Genomic DNA, 16,944 nt, shown 5'->3' on the forward strand with positions numbered 1-16,944 from the left:
TTAAAAAAAACGAAAGTTAGTAATATTTTAGATGTTTGGAATTTTACAATAATGTAGAACTTCTATAAATTAATAATATTTTGATCAATGATATTCAATTTTAGAAAGATCTCAATTAACCGATAAATTAATAAATTATTATTTTAAAAATTATTTTTTGATTGAATGAACGCGGTTTTGGTTATATATGTTTATTTTTATAGATTTTTATAAGATTTTTTTAAAAAAAATTAATCTTATTAATTTATTAAAACTATTAATTTAACATATCAATCCAAATAGAGATTGAAAAAAATTATATTTTATAAAAATTATTAATTTATCAAAAATTAAATTTATGAAAGTTTATTTTATCATTTTATTTCATTCTAAATTTTATAATAGGTGAACAATATATGCATATAAAACCTTAAAAATACTTTTTATAATTATTAATTATGAAAATAATAATTTTTTCAATTTCGATTTAGAAGACTCTTATATAAATCTATGAAAATTAATAAACACAATTTTCTTATATAATTAATCTTTATTCATTTTGAATCAACAATACTCTATAAATAATAACTTATTAATTTTTAATGCATTTTTAAATTAGTAAAATATCATCGTCGTTATATTATTAATTAATTTATAAAAGTTCAACTGTATTATAAAAATTTTAAACAACTAAATTTTTTTAATCATATTAACTGTTTTTTTAACATGCAAAAACAATTAAATCTGTAAATATAAAACTAAAAAATACTAATGAAAAGAATATATATATATATATATATATATATATATATATATAGGCTATGAGGATTAGGGGTTTCAAACCTCGACCTCTCGAAAATAACAAATGAGGAGTCGTGGTCTCAAACCCCAACTCTTCAAGAAAGTGGGGTTTCAAATCCCACGTTATTATATTTTTTAAAAGTTTTAGAATTTGTTATATTTGTTTAAGTTTTTTTAAAATTTATTATATTTACTTAAAAAAAAACCCTCCTACATTATATTTCGGAGACGTGTCAAACTTTAAAATATTGGTTCATTCAAAATTCAAAATAATAAGTAACTGGTTTTCATCTAAAAAATGATTTCAAGAAATAAGGGTGTGTACTTTATGTATTTTGATATTTTCCAATTAAGAATTGAATTTCCCAGTGCTTTTATCAAATTTTCTTAATCACGTGGCCGAGAACATCTAAAGGCAAATTAACTCTCACATATGTCCTTAATTAAAGCAATTTTATTTTTTTGTGAAATTATTTTTTATAGCTATTTAATTTTTACTCTCAGATAAATATTCATTTTTTAAAGATATATATCCAATAGTGAAATGATTTTCTACGTACCAAACAAACAAATAATTGTGATGTTAGGATCGAAATATGTGTAGAGGGGGGTGAATACACAATTGAAAATTTTGCGGGTACTTCGATCTGATTTGTAAGAATCAGACAGAAGTTTTATTGCTTAAAACTTTTGATCTGCTTGAAAGATCTGAACAAGTCAGGCAGAAGAAATCTTTCTCACAGATTGAATGCTTAATAATACTAATGCAGATAAGATGAAATAAATGCAGTAAAGAGATAGGCTTGTTTCTGGATGTTCGGAGATGAATTCTCCTACGTCACCCCTTCTTCTGTTTTCAGAAGGATTCACTAGAAGACTTTGACTTTATACAATCCCTTTGTACAAATCCAATCCAATCAATCTTTTGATAGGAACTCCTAGCAATACTCTTTACTCGAAGCAGAGCAACTTTTCTACTTAGAGTTTACAAAGTGAAGCAACAGAGTATGCTTCGATGATTTTATCTGGAAAGCTGTAGCTTTGATTTTGATCAATTTGAAGTGTTTCTTTGAGCTTGATCGATCTGTAGTGTTCTAAACTCAGAATATCGAGACTTTGATCTGATGAAAGAAGTATCTGAGTTGGTGTATTGAGTGAAGGCTTTTTCAACTTTGATTTGATTGCTTTGTAATTTTCACTCTTGGTCTCGTGTCCTGAATCTCCGAAATACTTGAGTATTTATAGTCTTCAAAAGTATTCAGTGAGCCGCCAACAATTTCTGATTTTGAGCTGCCAACCTATCTCAATCCTAGATCATAGATCTTGACTTTAGAACGTAGGCCGAGCAACGTTCAAAATCTCATTAAATGATTTTGTCGTTTTCTTCAACGGTTAGAAATCGGATGAGGCTTCGATCTGGTTGATGACTTTATTGCGGTACTTTGATCTGGCAATCTTTCATAGATTATAATCTTTAATCTTTGATGAGTCTGATTAATTTACTTGGTTTTGTTTTGACTTGTTATCACCGAAATTCTCCAACAATTTTCCCTTTTTTGGTGATGTCAAAAACAAGTTAATATCCAGATCAAAAAATATGAAGACTATCAACGAAAAGACTTTTCCAAAAGTTTCTGACATAGATCAAAAAAATAATTTTAGACAAAATAAATGTCAAAAATTAATTTCACAGAGGATTCCTTGACTTGATCTGCTTGTCTTTGCTTTTCTTCTAATCTGAAAATTTTTACTTCTTTCCCTTGCCTTTGGCTCTTGACTCAGTAGCTTTTTCCCCCTTTTTGGCATCACCACCCTCAGATAAAAGATCTAGGATAACTATGAGTTGGGTACCAAAAGTGTCATGAATCTGCTTGTTGTGAGCTTCAGTGGAGGCTTCTAGACTGTCAAGATTCCGAAGGATATTTATATATTCTGCAGTGTGTTACTTTCGAACGTACATAACAGATTCACTTACGTTGTTTTACCATTGTCAGCACATGTGATTTGAAATCACGAAACTCAGTAGAAGTTTGCAACTGATTAGCTTGTAGTTCACCGATTATGGTAGAGAGTTGAGCGAATGAATTAGTTAAGTGTTGTTCTGGTATATCTTGGATCAAAGGAGAAGAAGGCTCAGTGGCGTCAGAAGAAGTAGAAGCACAAAGTTGAAGCAGAGGAGCAGTAACAGCAGAAGGTGTAGGATCAATATCCCTTATAAGCTTGTAAGTCATATCTGGATCTGTGATTGAGATCTCCGAAAGAGATGAACATGGAAGATTCAACTTGTCTTTGAACATAATGGTAATAGGCCTGAATATACTATGAATAAGATCAGTTCTAACTATCTCAAAGATAGGAGGCAGATCCATTACCAGTTGTTCAGAAGAGTCTGTCACCAGGAAGGCATCAGATAAGAGAGGACTTTGTTCTTCATTTGAAACAAATGATGCCAATGCTGTGTTCGGATCAAAAGCAGAGGTCTTTGTTCGTTCTGGAGAGTCCATGATAATATCTTCAATAAAGGAATCATCCGGAATAGATGTACCAACTTGCAATTAATCCGCAACTTGTTCTGCAACAGAAGTAATAGTTTCATCTGGTAGAATGTGGAGAACTGTAGATGCAGCTAGTGGCACTTCTATTTCCTTCTCAGTGGCTGAAAGTTCAGGAGGGACAGAAGAGTCAGGCTGATCTGTATGATCAATTGATGTATCTTCAAGAACAGGAGAAATTAGTGGTTCCTTGGATTGAAATTCCTGAGCCAACTGATCTGTGGGAACATCATCATTGATCAATGACTCTTCTGGAACAGAAGTATCCTTAGCTGATGAAATGCTTGGATTGATTGGTTTGACAGAGAAAATAATTTCATCCATCAGAGATTGTTCATCTGTATCAAATGGAGTAGCTGAAGAGGGAGGTTGAACTCTGACTGATGCTTCTAATGGAAATTCTTGTCGCGTAAGTTGAGCATTTGCTGTCATCAGATTAGCATCGTTTTCCAGTTGGTTATATGCGGCGGTCTTATCAATCTAGACTGGTTGGATTGAACTTGGTTCTCTGTGTTCGAATGAGGTGTCGAAGAGTGCTTTCCCGTAGCCTAAGTTGAACAAACTCTCTTCTGTTCAAGGCTCTTGACACAATTTTAGTTTCAGCCCATTCAAGGATTTTATTTTCAAGTGCTGCAATCCTGTCCAGTGTGTTCAATTCCTTGATGTTGACGAAAAGATCCTCAGTCCGATGAAAGAACCATTTGTCAAACAACTTCATTTTTATATCCACATTTTTTATAATGTGCTCAGCAGTCAGATCAATAAAACTTTGAATGTTTGACAGTAGATTTGGTACATCATCAGGCTGTTTGAAAAATCCGGACTGGAGCATGGAAATATTGAGCTGAGTCACTGGTGGAACAACATTTTCCACAAAAGAGAGGGGAATAGCTGGAATTGGTGCAGGTGGAATAGGCAGTGGAATCCGAGGAGGAAGCCTGACTATTCTTCTTTTCTTTTGCGGATGAGGTGGGATAACAGCAGCCATAGTAACCTGATCGATTCAGATGAATAAATTAAAGCTTTTCTCTTTGCTGTAGTCTTTATTCTGGGAACATTTCTCCTATAAGGTGTATCTTCCTGTGTTGATGTGATGGCCAGGGACTTGGACTCATCTTGGAGCATTAAATCCTCAATATCATCGGAATGAGATGAGCCACGCTTAAAAATAATCAATTGCTTAGCTTTGTACATATCAATGGCTCTTTCATTTAAAGTCTTGTGAGGATGAAGTGCAGATGAGGGTCCCAGATGGATATTCAGATCATTCAAGATATCTCTTATCTGAACTGCAAATCCTTGAGATTGTTCTGTAGGTGCAGTTATCATAGCAGATAGAACTTTGAACAAAACAACTGACCAATTTACGGTAACACCAGCAGAGATAGCAACCATAACATCAAATTTTTCAGATGTAATTGCATCGAAAGAACCTGCTTTGGCCAGAAGAGATTGGCCATAATATCGTGCAAAATCCTGAATTTCATCTTCAATTCCTTCTTCTTGCAAGGAATGCGGACTGGTTTGTTTGTCAAAGAGTACATGCTCTTCATCTGCTTCTTTGTTTCAGTAGAAATTGATGAAAAATCAGTGATTCCATGTCTTGGCAAATCGAACGAAGAAGTGAAGAGGGTAGATGTAATCCGGACGAATTCTCCACCAAGACTTGCAGAGATGGAGTCTTCTTCAACTTTGGCCGTCTGGAAGAACTTTGGTAGGGCTTGCTTGTAAAGCAATTTCCCACCTTCGAGAAATTTCCGCAGCCCAGATGCTTCAATCTTTCTGAACATATCCACCAATCCTTGATCTTGTAGATCGAATATGGTGTGAAAGTCGATGAGAAGAAAGTTTTGGGTAATGGGTGTCATCTTGTTCCTGCAAAATCGAGAAATAAATGCGAGTTATATGTTCTTTGCAAAGAAGAAGTAATTTAGGGCTCAGAATAATGCGGAGTGTAGAAGAGGCAATTTTTCCGATAAGTTTTAAGGGCCTAAGCACGTGATAGATGACATAAGCAACTTTTCAAATTCAAAAAAAAATACGGCTGAGAGAGATGTCCAGCACGTGGTAAAAGAAATAATATTAATAATGTCTCGGGAATGCATATCGTCATTAATAAATAAAAGAGTGAATAAATCCCTTATAAATAGACCACTCGGATGTATCTTCCGAGTATCCTATTTAAATCATAAACTCTGATAGAGAAAATGAGTTCTAATCTGTCTGTTGAAGAGTTCAAGGAAGAACTTCAGGAATTCATCCTGAAGTGGGTTATGCGACTCTGGTTTAAAGTGGAAGAAATTCGGATGTATCATCAAGCGGCGTTCCCTCCATGCAAGTATGAGGATGTTTGCGAGCTTGAGGATCATAAGGACAAGTATATGGAGTTGCTGGGTGCCATAAGCGTTGAGGAGATCCTCTCGAATCAGGGTGTTTCTTTTCTGATGTATAGGAAAGAAGTGAAGGTCCTCACTCATCTGGTCGATGCAGGTGAGTACAAGGGTAGGCTCTTTGATCCGATTATGCTGAAGTGGTTGCACAGGTGGCGTCTGGATGCTGATGTGAGTAAGAGGATCTGGGGGCCAATGAGATAAAATCTAGAATATTAAGTTAGTAAGAAAAATGTAATGAAGCCTTTTTTAGGAATGCAATGAAATATTATGTTTTTCTCCTATGTTTTGAGTTTTGAGTATGATTTAAACAAACATAATATCTAAGAACTCTTAAACAGTAAGGAAATTATCCAGATGAAAGTTCAATTCAACGTTTCATCTTTAGTCGGATGAAATATTCAAAATCAGATGGAAGGTTACCCAAAAAAAAATTGAACTAATTAAAAAATAGACAGAAAGTAATGATGATATATTGAAGGTTACGAAGCAAAATACACAGAAGATAAAATACAATAAATGTGATTGGACAAGCTGTCTGTAAAATAGTCTTGTGACTTATCAACTTTCTGCAATAAAGTCAAAGAGAATTAGAAAAGGTTTTGAGAATCTCAAGAAGGATTATCACGATCTAGGCAGATCAAATTGAATTCCCGTAATAAATAAGCAGAAGTTGATTGGATGTTTAAAGAGGATGAAGTGGTTGAAGTCCTTTCATTCATTTATCTGTTCCTATAAGAAGCAAGGTTACAAGGCACTAGCAACACATAATTTAAAGCATTAAGAGTAAATGGCAAGTGAGAATAATATCACCGTTGTTCCATCTGTTAAACAAGAGTATGAGATCCGGAAGGATTTATACAGAAGGAGATTGTTTGAGCGCGGAATGAGAATGTGGAAATTCCTGGATTCCATTCGCTGTCCTCGTCCAAATCTTCCTCCGGTGACTCTTGCAATGCATCGTCGAAATTGTGCTAGAATGCAGCGATGTAAGTTTTTGCTTGGTACTCAGCATGCTAGAGACGTCTTGAAGTCTTCTGGAGTTCGGCTTTTCATTCTCCTCACAGAGCGAGATGAAATGCAGAACAATTGCTTTGAGGATGACGTCTGCAATGGTCAAGGCTCCCTAAGTGCTTGGATGATCAACTGGAGCCGAGATATGCGTAGTAGAATAGATCTTGCTCATGTAGCTTATGAGACAAATGAGTGAAATGTAATAAGCTTTATGTTTTTATCTGTTAAACAGTACTGGAACGAGCAGATATATAAAAATTAAGAAGTTATTCCCCCTAAACATGTGCTTAATTTAATCAATATCAATTAAACCAAGAACATTTCGAAAATAAGAAAACTTAGCGTCGGGTAAAGGTTTGGTGAAAATATCGGCAACTTGCAAATCAGTTGAAACATGTTCCAGACGAACATCTTTCTTTTGAACATGATCTCGGATGAAATGGTGACGGATATCAATATGCTTTGTTCTGGAATGTAGAACTGGATTGTATGTGATAGCAATTGCACTTGTATTATCATAGAAGATTGGTGATTCAGATGAATCAACACCATAATCTCTGAGTTGCTGTTGAATCCAGAGCAATTGTGCACAACAACTTCCAGCGGCTAAGTATTCTGATTCTGCTGTAGATGTAGCAATAGATGTTTGTTTCTTACTGAACCAAGAAATAATCTTGTCACCAAGAAATTGACAAGTCCCACTTGTGCTTTTACGATCAATTCTGCAACCTGCATAATCTGCATCTGAGTAACCAATTAGATTAAAACTAGAATCTTTTGGATACCATAAACCAACATTCTGAGTTCCCTTAAGATATTTTAGGATTCTTTTTGCTGCAATGTAGTGAGATTGCTTTGGATCAGACTAAAATCTTGCACATAGACCGACTGAGAACATTATATCTGGTCTGCTTGTTGTTAGATAAAGCAAAGATCCTATAAGTCCTCTGAATAGAGTTTTTCTACTGAAGGCTCAGCTTCATCTTTGTCCAGTTTGATTGAAGCACCCATTGGGGTACTAGCAGCAGAGCAATTCTCCATTCCAAATTTATTCAAAAGTGTATTTGACCTGGTTAATGAATATTCCCTTTTCCATTTGTCTGACTTGCAATCCCAGAAAGAAAATAAGTTCTCCCATCATACTCATCTCGAATTTGTCCTGCATCATCTTAGAGAACTTTTTGCATAATTTGGGGTTAGATGACCCAAATATGATATCATCAACATATATTTGAACTAATAAAGTATGATCATCTTTGACAAACTTAAAAAGAGTTTTATCTACAGAACCAATAGTAAAACCATGATTATTGAGAAAAAGTGAGAGGGTATCATACCAAGCTCATGGAGCTTGTTTCAACCCATAAAGAACTTTATCCAGTTTGAATACATGATCTGGATAAGATTGACTTTCAAATCCTGGGGGTTGTTCTAAAAACACTTCTTCTTGGAGAAGACCATTGAGAAATGCACTTTTAACATCCATCTGGAATACCTTAAAGTCCTTGAAAGCAGCATAAGCAAGAAATATTCTAATAGCTTCAAGTCTAGCAACAGGGGCAAAGGTTTCATCAAAATCAATACCTTCTTCTTGTCTGTAACCTTGTGCTACTAAGCGAGCTTTATTTCTTACTTCAGTACCACTTTCATTGAGTTTATTTTTAAATACTCATCTAGTTCCTATTATAGATTTATCTGAGGGTCTAGGAACTAAATGCCAGACAGAGTTTCTTTCGAATTGATTCAATTCATCTTGCATGGCTTCTATCCAGTTACTATCAAGAAGAGCTTCTTCTACTTTCTTAGGTTCTATATGAGAGATAAAAGCAGCATGTATAAATTCATTAATCATCTGACATCTGGTTCTCAAAGGTGCAGATGGATTACCTATTACCAATTTTTGTGGATGATTCTTGGACCATCTGTAATTTGGACCAAGTTGATCTGAATTTTCTTGTTGATTTAGAACATCGTGATGTGCAACATGATCTGTGTTTGTTGTAATCTCATTATCCACTGGTGGTTCTTCTGGTCTCTGTTCTTCAGCTTGATCTGGTTCATATTGAATGTTTTGTATGATCTGGATCTTCTTCATCATCTGTGACAAGCTTTCTTCTATTCTGTTACTAAGATCATTTAAGCTTGAGGATTCATTAGTGACAGGTGTCTCATCAAAAACAATGTGAACTGATTCTTCAACTGTTAGAGATTTAGTATTAAATGCTCTATAAGCTTTACTAACAGATGAGTAACCAAGAAATAAGCCAGCATCTGATCTGACATCAAGTGCAGTCAGATGAGTCTTACCATTGTTGTGAATGAAGCATTTGCAACAAAATACCTTGAAGTATGATATCACTGAAACTTTACCATACCAGATCTCATAAGGTGTTTTTCCAACTTTCTTATTAATCATTGATCTGTTCTGAGTATAACAAGCTGTATTTACAGCTTCTGCACAAAACTTTTGTGAAATACCTGAATCAGCAATCATTGTTCTAGCAGCTTCCTTTAGAGTTCTATTTCTCCTTTCTGCAACACCATTTTGTTGTGGCGTTCTAGATGCCAAATACTCATGCTTGATTCCATGATTTTCAAGATAAGTAGACAGAGTTTGATTTGTAAACTCGGTTCCTCTGTCACTTCTAATTTTATTAATCGATTGAGATTTCTCATTTTGAAGTCTTAAGAGAAGTTTAATCAATTGGGTGCCAGTTTGATCTTTGGATTTTAAAAAATCACCCAAGTGAATCTCGAGAAATAATCAACAATAACCAGGGTGTATTTCATTCCCCCTAAGCTCATTACTGGAATAGGACCAAAAAGATCCATGTGCAATAGTTCTAAGCTTTTGGAGGATGATTTACATCCTTTGTTTTTAAAAGTTGATCTAATCTGCTTACCTAGTTGACATGCAGAACAAACTTTATCTTTTGAAAACTCGATTTTAAGCAGACCTGTAACCAATTCATGTTTACTCAGATTGGCTAACGCTTTGAAGTTCAAGTGATTTAGTCTCTTGTGCCATAACCAATGTTGGTTCATCTTAGTTGATACCAGACAAACTGTAGTGAGTGGTTGATCTGACCAATTTACCTTATAAGTATTTCCACTTCTTTCTCCTGTCATATTGATTAGTCCAGATAGATCTTTTACAATGCAAGAGTGCTTTTGGAATTCTACACAGTAGTCATAATCACACAATTGACTAATACTAATCAGATTATATTTTAAATTTTCTACAAGTAATACATCTTTAATGCAAATATTCCCATGGATAAGCTTACCCTTACCCATCGTTGTACCTTTAGAGTTATCTCCGAAAGTAATCTTAGGTCATGATCCTGGTATATATTCAGATAGCATTCTTCTGTCTCCTGTCATATGCCTTGAGCATCCACTATCCAGGTACCAGACTGTTTTTTTGATCAATTCGCCCTTGTTTTCCTACAAAAATGAAATAAAATAACTTTGGTCCCCATTCCTACTTGGGTCCACGCTGGATTAATCCCTTTGGAATCCATACTTGGATTATCCTTACAGAATTTCTATGATGTTGTCCTTTGGGAATAACATATTTATTTGATGACCTTTGTACATTGTGATGTGTGTGCCAAGTGTTGTGATCAGATCGATTATTCCTATTTTACTTCCAATACTTTCTATAAGAGCTATTAGAATGCTATTTATGTTGATTTGGTGAAGTTCTTTGTCTTTCAGAACCATTTCTAGACCAATTTGATCTAGGTTTAGTCCATCCTGACTTAGATTTTTCTGGCTCAACATATCCCAGCCCTCTGTGTAAGGGTTTGCTCAGATGAGTTATTGAATATGTCATAGGAATCTCTGGTTCATATATCGTGCTGGATCTCACAAACTTCAAATACTTGGAGCTTTTGTTTTCCAGACACGATTGAGTGGTTGAGATAGATGAACTTCCTTCATTTGTGATGTAGCCTAAGCCGGATTTATCACCAGCTTGCTTTTGCATTTCTGTAAGTTTATCTAAGGATATCAATCAAGATTTTACTAGATCTGTTAATCTCTGATTTTCAGATAAAGTTTCTTGCAGCTTACTTCTCATATCATTGTTCTCAGCCATTAACAAATTTATCTGAGCCTTTAGAGTGTCTGATCCAGTATACTCATTTGAGTTACTTTGATCTGACTTATCTGTTGTGCCCTTTTCATTTGTTCTGACTTCATCGAACTTTTGAGATAGTGTACGATATTCAATAACCATCTCATTTAATGCATTAATAAGATCTTCCCTACTAAATTCATCAAAAGTAAAGTCAAGTACCTCTCCATCGTCTGGAATATCAGAGTTATTTGCCATAAGGCATTTGACAGCTTCTTCTTCACTTTCACTTGACGATGTCTCTGAGTCAGATGAGGTGGAGTCTGATTCTGCCCATTTTCTATTGCTTTCATCTGCTAATAGGGCTTTTTGTTCTTTATTCTTGCTGAATCTCTTCCTTTCTTCTCTTGAATTCTTCTTGTATGATGTTCTTTTCTCATCCTTCTTGGGTTTGGTACAGTCGGCTATGAAGTGTCCTTCTTTTCCGCAGTTGTAAATAGCTCGATTTTCTTCAACTGGTTCTTTTGGTTTGAAGCTTGATCTGTTAGCTCTTTGAAAGCTGTTGTGATTCTTCCTCATGAATCTTCCAAACTTCTTTACAAATAGTGACATTGCATCGCTACTGATTTGTTCTGCAGTCTTTGTTGCAGGAGATTCATCTATTGCAGTAAGAGCTTTGGTAACTTGTAATGTTGATGTGTCTTCCTCAGTTCGAACACCCATCTCGAATTCATAGGCTTTAAGATCTGCAAATAGATCATGTAGTTCGATCTTATTGAGATCTTTGGATTCCCTCATAGCGACTGTCTTTACATCCCATTCTCGTGGTAGAGCTCTCATGACTTTGAGTGCTACTTCACGATTACTATAACTCTTTCCAAGTGCATTCAGCTCGATCATGATACTACTGAATCTTTCGTCAAATTCATTCATCGTTTCTCCTGGTTTCATCTTGATATTGTAAAACTTTTGAATGGCCACCATGAGTTTGCTTTCCTTTGTTTGATCATTTTCTTCACATAATTGAGTGAGCTTTTCCCATATTTCTTTGGCAGTAGTGCAGCTTTTGATCTTGCTAAACATGTTTTTGTCCAGAGTTTTGTATAGAATGTCTCTGGCAACATTGTCAAGATTAGCTTTCCTTTTATCTTCAGAAGTCCATTCGGATCGAGGCTTTTCTATCATCTGAGAAGCACCTTCAGTAATAGCAACAGCAGTGTTGACTTTCATAATCTTCATTGGTCCATCTGTTACAACGAACCACATATCATCATCCAGTGCTGATAGATGTGTCTGCATACGAATTTTCCAGTCATCATAATCTTCTTTTGAGAACATAGGGATTTTACTAAACGATGTCATAGCTAAAGATGCCATAGTTTTAGAGACGATTCAGGTGATAAGCAAGAACCTCTCTGATACCACTTGTTAGGATCGAAATATGTGTAGAGGGGGGTGAATACACAATTGAAAATTTTGCGGGTACTTCGATCTAATTTGTAAGAATCAGACAGAAGTTTTATTGCTTAAAACTTTTGATATGCTTGAAAGATCTGAACAAGTCAGGCGGAAGAAATCTTTCTCACAGGTTGAATGCTTAATAATACTAATGCAGATAAGATGAAATAAATGCAGTAAAGAGATAGGCTTGTTTCTGGATGTTCGAAGATGAATTCTCCTACGTCACCCCTTCTTCTGTTTCCAGAAGGATTCATTAGAAGACTTTGACTTTATACAATCCCTTTGTACAAATCCAATCCAATCAATCTTTTGATAGGAACTCCTAGCAATACTCTTTACTCGAAGCAGAGCAACTTTTCTACTTAGAGTTTACAAAGTGAAGCAATAGAGTATGCTTCGATGATTTTATCTGGAAAGCTGTAGCTTTGATCTTGATCGATTTGAAGTGTTTCTTTGAGCTTGATCGATCTGTAGTGTTCTAAACTCAGAATATCGAGACTTTGATTTGATGAGATAAGTATCTGAGTTCGTGTATTGAGTGAAGGCTTTTTCAACTTTGATTTGATTGCTTTGTAATTTTCACTCTTGGTCTCATGTCCTGAATCTCCAAAATACTTGAGTATTTATAGTCTTCAAAAGTATTTAGTGAGCCGCCAACAATTTTTGATTTTGAGCTGCCAACCTATCTCAATCCTAGCTCACAGATCTTGACTTTAGAACGTAGGCCGAGCAACGTTCAAAATCTCATTAAATGACTTTGTCGTTTTCTTCAACGATTAGAAATCGGATGAGGCTTCGATCTGGTTGATGAATTTATTGCGGTACTTTGATCTGGCTATCTTTCATAGATTATAATCTTTAATCTTTGATGAGTCTGATTAATTTACTTGGTTTTGTTTTGACTTGTTATCACTGAAATTCTCCAACATGTGATTATTGCATAAAATTTAAAATAAACAGCTAAAAACTATACTCTGAAAGCGTTAATTTTTATGGTGAAATTAAGAAAGAACATGAAGTTTCTTTTATGGTTTTTTGATACAAAAATTCAATAATATAGGGCATTGAAAAATTTATAAAATATAAATATCATCTTATTTATTAAAAATATATCGTCATTTATTATTATATATTGATCTGATAATCTGAAAGACAAAATTAAAATAAATAAATAATTTATTATCTCAATTTTTTTAAATAAAAAAAGCCACAATTATTTTTTTAAAGGTTTTGGCCATAATTTTGATAATTTAAATTTTAAAAAAAAATAGTAAATATGAAGAAATTCCTCGGATCTCGGTTTATTATAGATTTTTAAAGTGCCACATTTTGTTATAGTTTGATTATAAAAATTATTTTTTATAATAGTTTATTAAAAAAAACCCGATCAATATTTATATTGGGATTACGTTTTTACTAGAAGCTACTATTTGATTTTATTTTTTATGATGTGAAATTTTGAGTTGGAAACAAATCTTAAGAAGTACATACCACATCTAATGTTTGGATCAAAGTTGATCACTTTCTTTTGACTTTATCTTACATATAGACAAACTGGAGGACCACTTGTTGACACTTGAAAAGTATATCAACTCGATTTCTCATGTAAGAATGCATAATATTTCATCCAATAACAATTTTAATGGTTTTATTTTAAAATAGTACGACACCTTTTGCTAAGCAAGAGATTTTGACACTTGTTTGTTATTTTGTGTGTTTCATAATTTCATTTAAGTAAATTGTGGTTGAAAATTGGTAAATCAGTTATTCTGTTAATTTATTTATATTATTTTCTTATATGACTGCTATTTGTTTTTTTTTTTTTAATATTTTCTGATTTTTAGTCATATATAATTATATCATCATTCAAAAAGGGATTGAAAAGTGTCATATGGATCAAAGGAGAAAATGCAATTTTAATCATTTAAGTTGTAACACGACAAAGTTCGATTTTCACCATGTACGTATAATTGGATTTTTTTTTTCGAAACTACTAATTTTTTTTCCATAACCTTGAATAAGTTAAAGGGGTAAACGGCTAGGCTAGGTTCGAAATAGTCTAGGGTTCAAATAAAACATTCAATCGACCAAAACAACAAACAAGTGGACGAAATCATGAGGAAGAAGATCAGGAGCTTCATTCGCAAAAGAGGGGTCTAATAACTAGTTTTTTTCTTGCAATTTAGGACAAAGAAATCTTCTTGCGTAGGCTGGAATAAGGTCGTCGGACCTCTCCGGTGACGTACGTGCGATAGAAACGGATGAAGAATAACGTGGAAGAGAGCCAAGAAATTGGGGCTTAGGTGCAAAATATGTCGTGTTGGGATCCCTTATCGTAGTTTATTTAAAAGAATTATTATTTTGGCTCAAAAAAAATTATTATTGAATTTTTTATAAAAAAAATTTAATTAAAAGACATCAATTATATACAACAGTTTTTTAAAAATGTTGTCTTTGATTCCAAAAAACACTCTCATTAACAACAGTATATAAAAACTGTTGTCGGTTGTAAAAAAAACTATTGTTGTAGCTAAAAAAAAAGGTAAAAAACATCATTTTTTAAAAAATTGTCTTTGATAATGAAAAACGCTCAACAACAATATTTTTTTAATAAAACTGTTGTCGAAAGGTAGAAGACAACAGTTTTGCATTTAAAATGTTGTCTATTGCCTGTTGTGGATTGATGATTTTCTTGTAGTGTAAAGAATAAGACGTTTTCTCTTTTATTTTAATTTGTTTAGGTATAATTGTAATGTGTTTAATATAGACTCAATTTTTGTCACATCAGTCACATAGGATAGCATCGATCAATATCAGCTCAGCAATATTCGATGAATCGGTGGTTTATGACAAAACAAGACTGAAAAAAATTATTTAAAGTTTATATATTAATAACAAACATTTACAAGTTACATGATTAAAATATTTTATTGAGTATTCAACCAAAGTTCTATGTTAGAATATCAACAGAAAGATAGTTGATATATGGAATGATATCTTCTTTAGATAAGTGAATATATATATATATATATATATATATATATATATATATATATATATATATATACACACACGTACTCTCAAAAATGATGTTATTCAAACAGATTTTAATATTATCTAATATCATCTCTACTCACTCATTCTAATTCAAAATCATCGATTCGGCCTTGTGTTGTAGTCACGGAGTTGTGATGTAAAACTTCTATAAACTTTGCCTCATTATTTGATCCAGATATTGGGTTAATTCAGTTTTATGTTTTAATCCTTCATATTGATTCAAGAATTGGCGTTGATCAAATTTCACAATATTCGATAAAACTTGACAGCCTTATTTCTTGACTGTGATATGCTTAAATGCATGGAGTATTACTGTTGACTGTTGTACAATTTGTAGTATGTAATTAACGTAAAAATTTTGTTTGGGGTGACTGCTTTTGATCTGCCCGCCCCTATCTATGTCAATTTCTTTGATACACAGGGAATTCATTTTATAGGTTTTGTCTATGTTATCCCATTTGGGTATTGCTCGAATGGAGATCCAATGACCCATGTTTTTTCGCATTTGATATTTTATTTTATTTTATTTTTTGCATTTGAGATAATCTTATAACCGCAAAAAAAAACATGGACCTTTGGATGCAGCATAAAGACAGTGACCATTTGTTAGCATAGACAAAGCTCGTTTTACAGACCTTTTTCGGAGAGCCTATATTCTCTTGCATCTTTAGCATTTTCTATCATCTATTTGGGACGAATAACCAGCAAATATTAAAATATTGATTTTCATACTAAAATATTAATTAACATTGGAATTTCATTTCATTTTTGTCCCAAAAAAATTTCGATCCGACATCTTCTCGACCAAAAGTTTTGAGATATTTTTTGTATCGATTAATATCGTAAGAGAGATCGAAAATATTTAAACTTTTTCATTCATCATTTATTCGAAATAAAAAACTATCGTTAAAATCAAGACATGGAGTTGTGTGAGATGATATTTGGGATATGAAATTATGGATCAACATTCTCATATTTACAATCAAAATTATTATTCTTTTCCGTAAAAATTATGAGTCTATTTATTTATAGAATTTTTAGACATTTTTATTTTTCGCATATGTTTAGAAGATTTTCATTGTTTTACATGATTTGCAGGATTTTGAATATGATTTATGTAATGAAGCTTGCATGCATGAATTTTTAACTGTTGTTGAGTTTTTAGGTTATGTGCCTGCAATTACATTATTAAGAGTAATATTTCATGGAAGATTATTTTAAATTGTAATATATATTTATGTATAATCAATATCTTTAAATAAAATGTATTTTAAAGAAATATCTTATTGAAAAAAAAATACTAGTAAGTCAGGGTCGTTTCAAGTTGAGTCTCCAAACATGCATAAACAAATTGGTATCTCTTTACATTTTTTGCATTTACTTATCGTTATTATTTTGGATGATTTGTTGAATTATTTTATATATTCTATAAAATATCAAAATCTTGCATACAAAGTAAGCTTCAACCAAAATATTTTTATCATCACAACATAAAATATTTTCAAATGATTTTCAAAATACTTAATCATTTTTAGATGTATTATTCGAGTATTTTTGCTTTATTTTCTAACTAAAACTTGATATAATTTCTCGGTGTTATATTCATTTT

At 33.0% G+C, this 16,944-nt stretch overlaps 2 protein-coding genes across 2 annotated transcripts; both read right to left on the minus strand.

The window, feature by feature from the left end:
- Positions 1–6,960: 6,960 nt before the first annotated feature.
- On the minus strand, positions 6,961–7,777 carry LOC140870297 (secreted RxLR effector protein 161-like). The gene is made up of 3 exons (XM_073273000.1): positions 7,703–7,777; positions 7,075–7,601; positions 6,961–6,970 (listed from the first exon to the last, which is right to left on the minus strand). Exons 1-3 carry the CDS (start codon positions 7,775–7,777, stop codon positions 6,961–6,963), a joined length of 612 nt encoding a protein of 203 aa, XP_073129101.1.
- A 628-nt stretch (positions 7,778–8,405) lies between these two features.
- LOC140870313 (uncharacterized) lies at positions 8,406–10,033 on the minus strand. The gene is made up of 3 exons (XM_073273001.1): positions 10,024–10,033; positions 9,694–9,915; positions 8,406–9,214 (listed from the first exon to the last, which is right to left on the minus strand). The coding sequence occupies exons 1-3, from the start codon at positions 10,031–10,033 to the stop codon at positions 8,406–8,408; spliced, it is 1,041 nt and encodes a 346-aa protein (XP_073129102.1).
- Positions 10,034–16,944: the final 6,911 nt, after the last annotated feature.

Source organism: Henckelia pumila, chromosome 1, assembly GCF_033568475.1.
Source record: "Henckelia pumila isolate YLH828 chromosome 1, ASM3356847v2, whole genome shotgun sequence".
NCBI lineage: Eukaryota > Viridiplantae > Streptophyta > Magnoliopsida > Lamiales > Gesneriaceae > Henckelia > Henckelia pumila.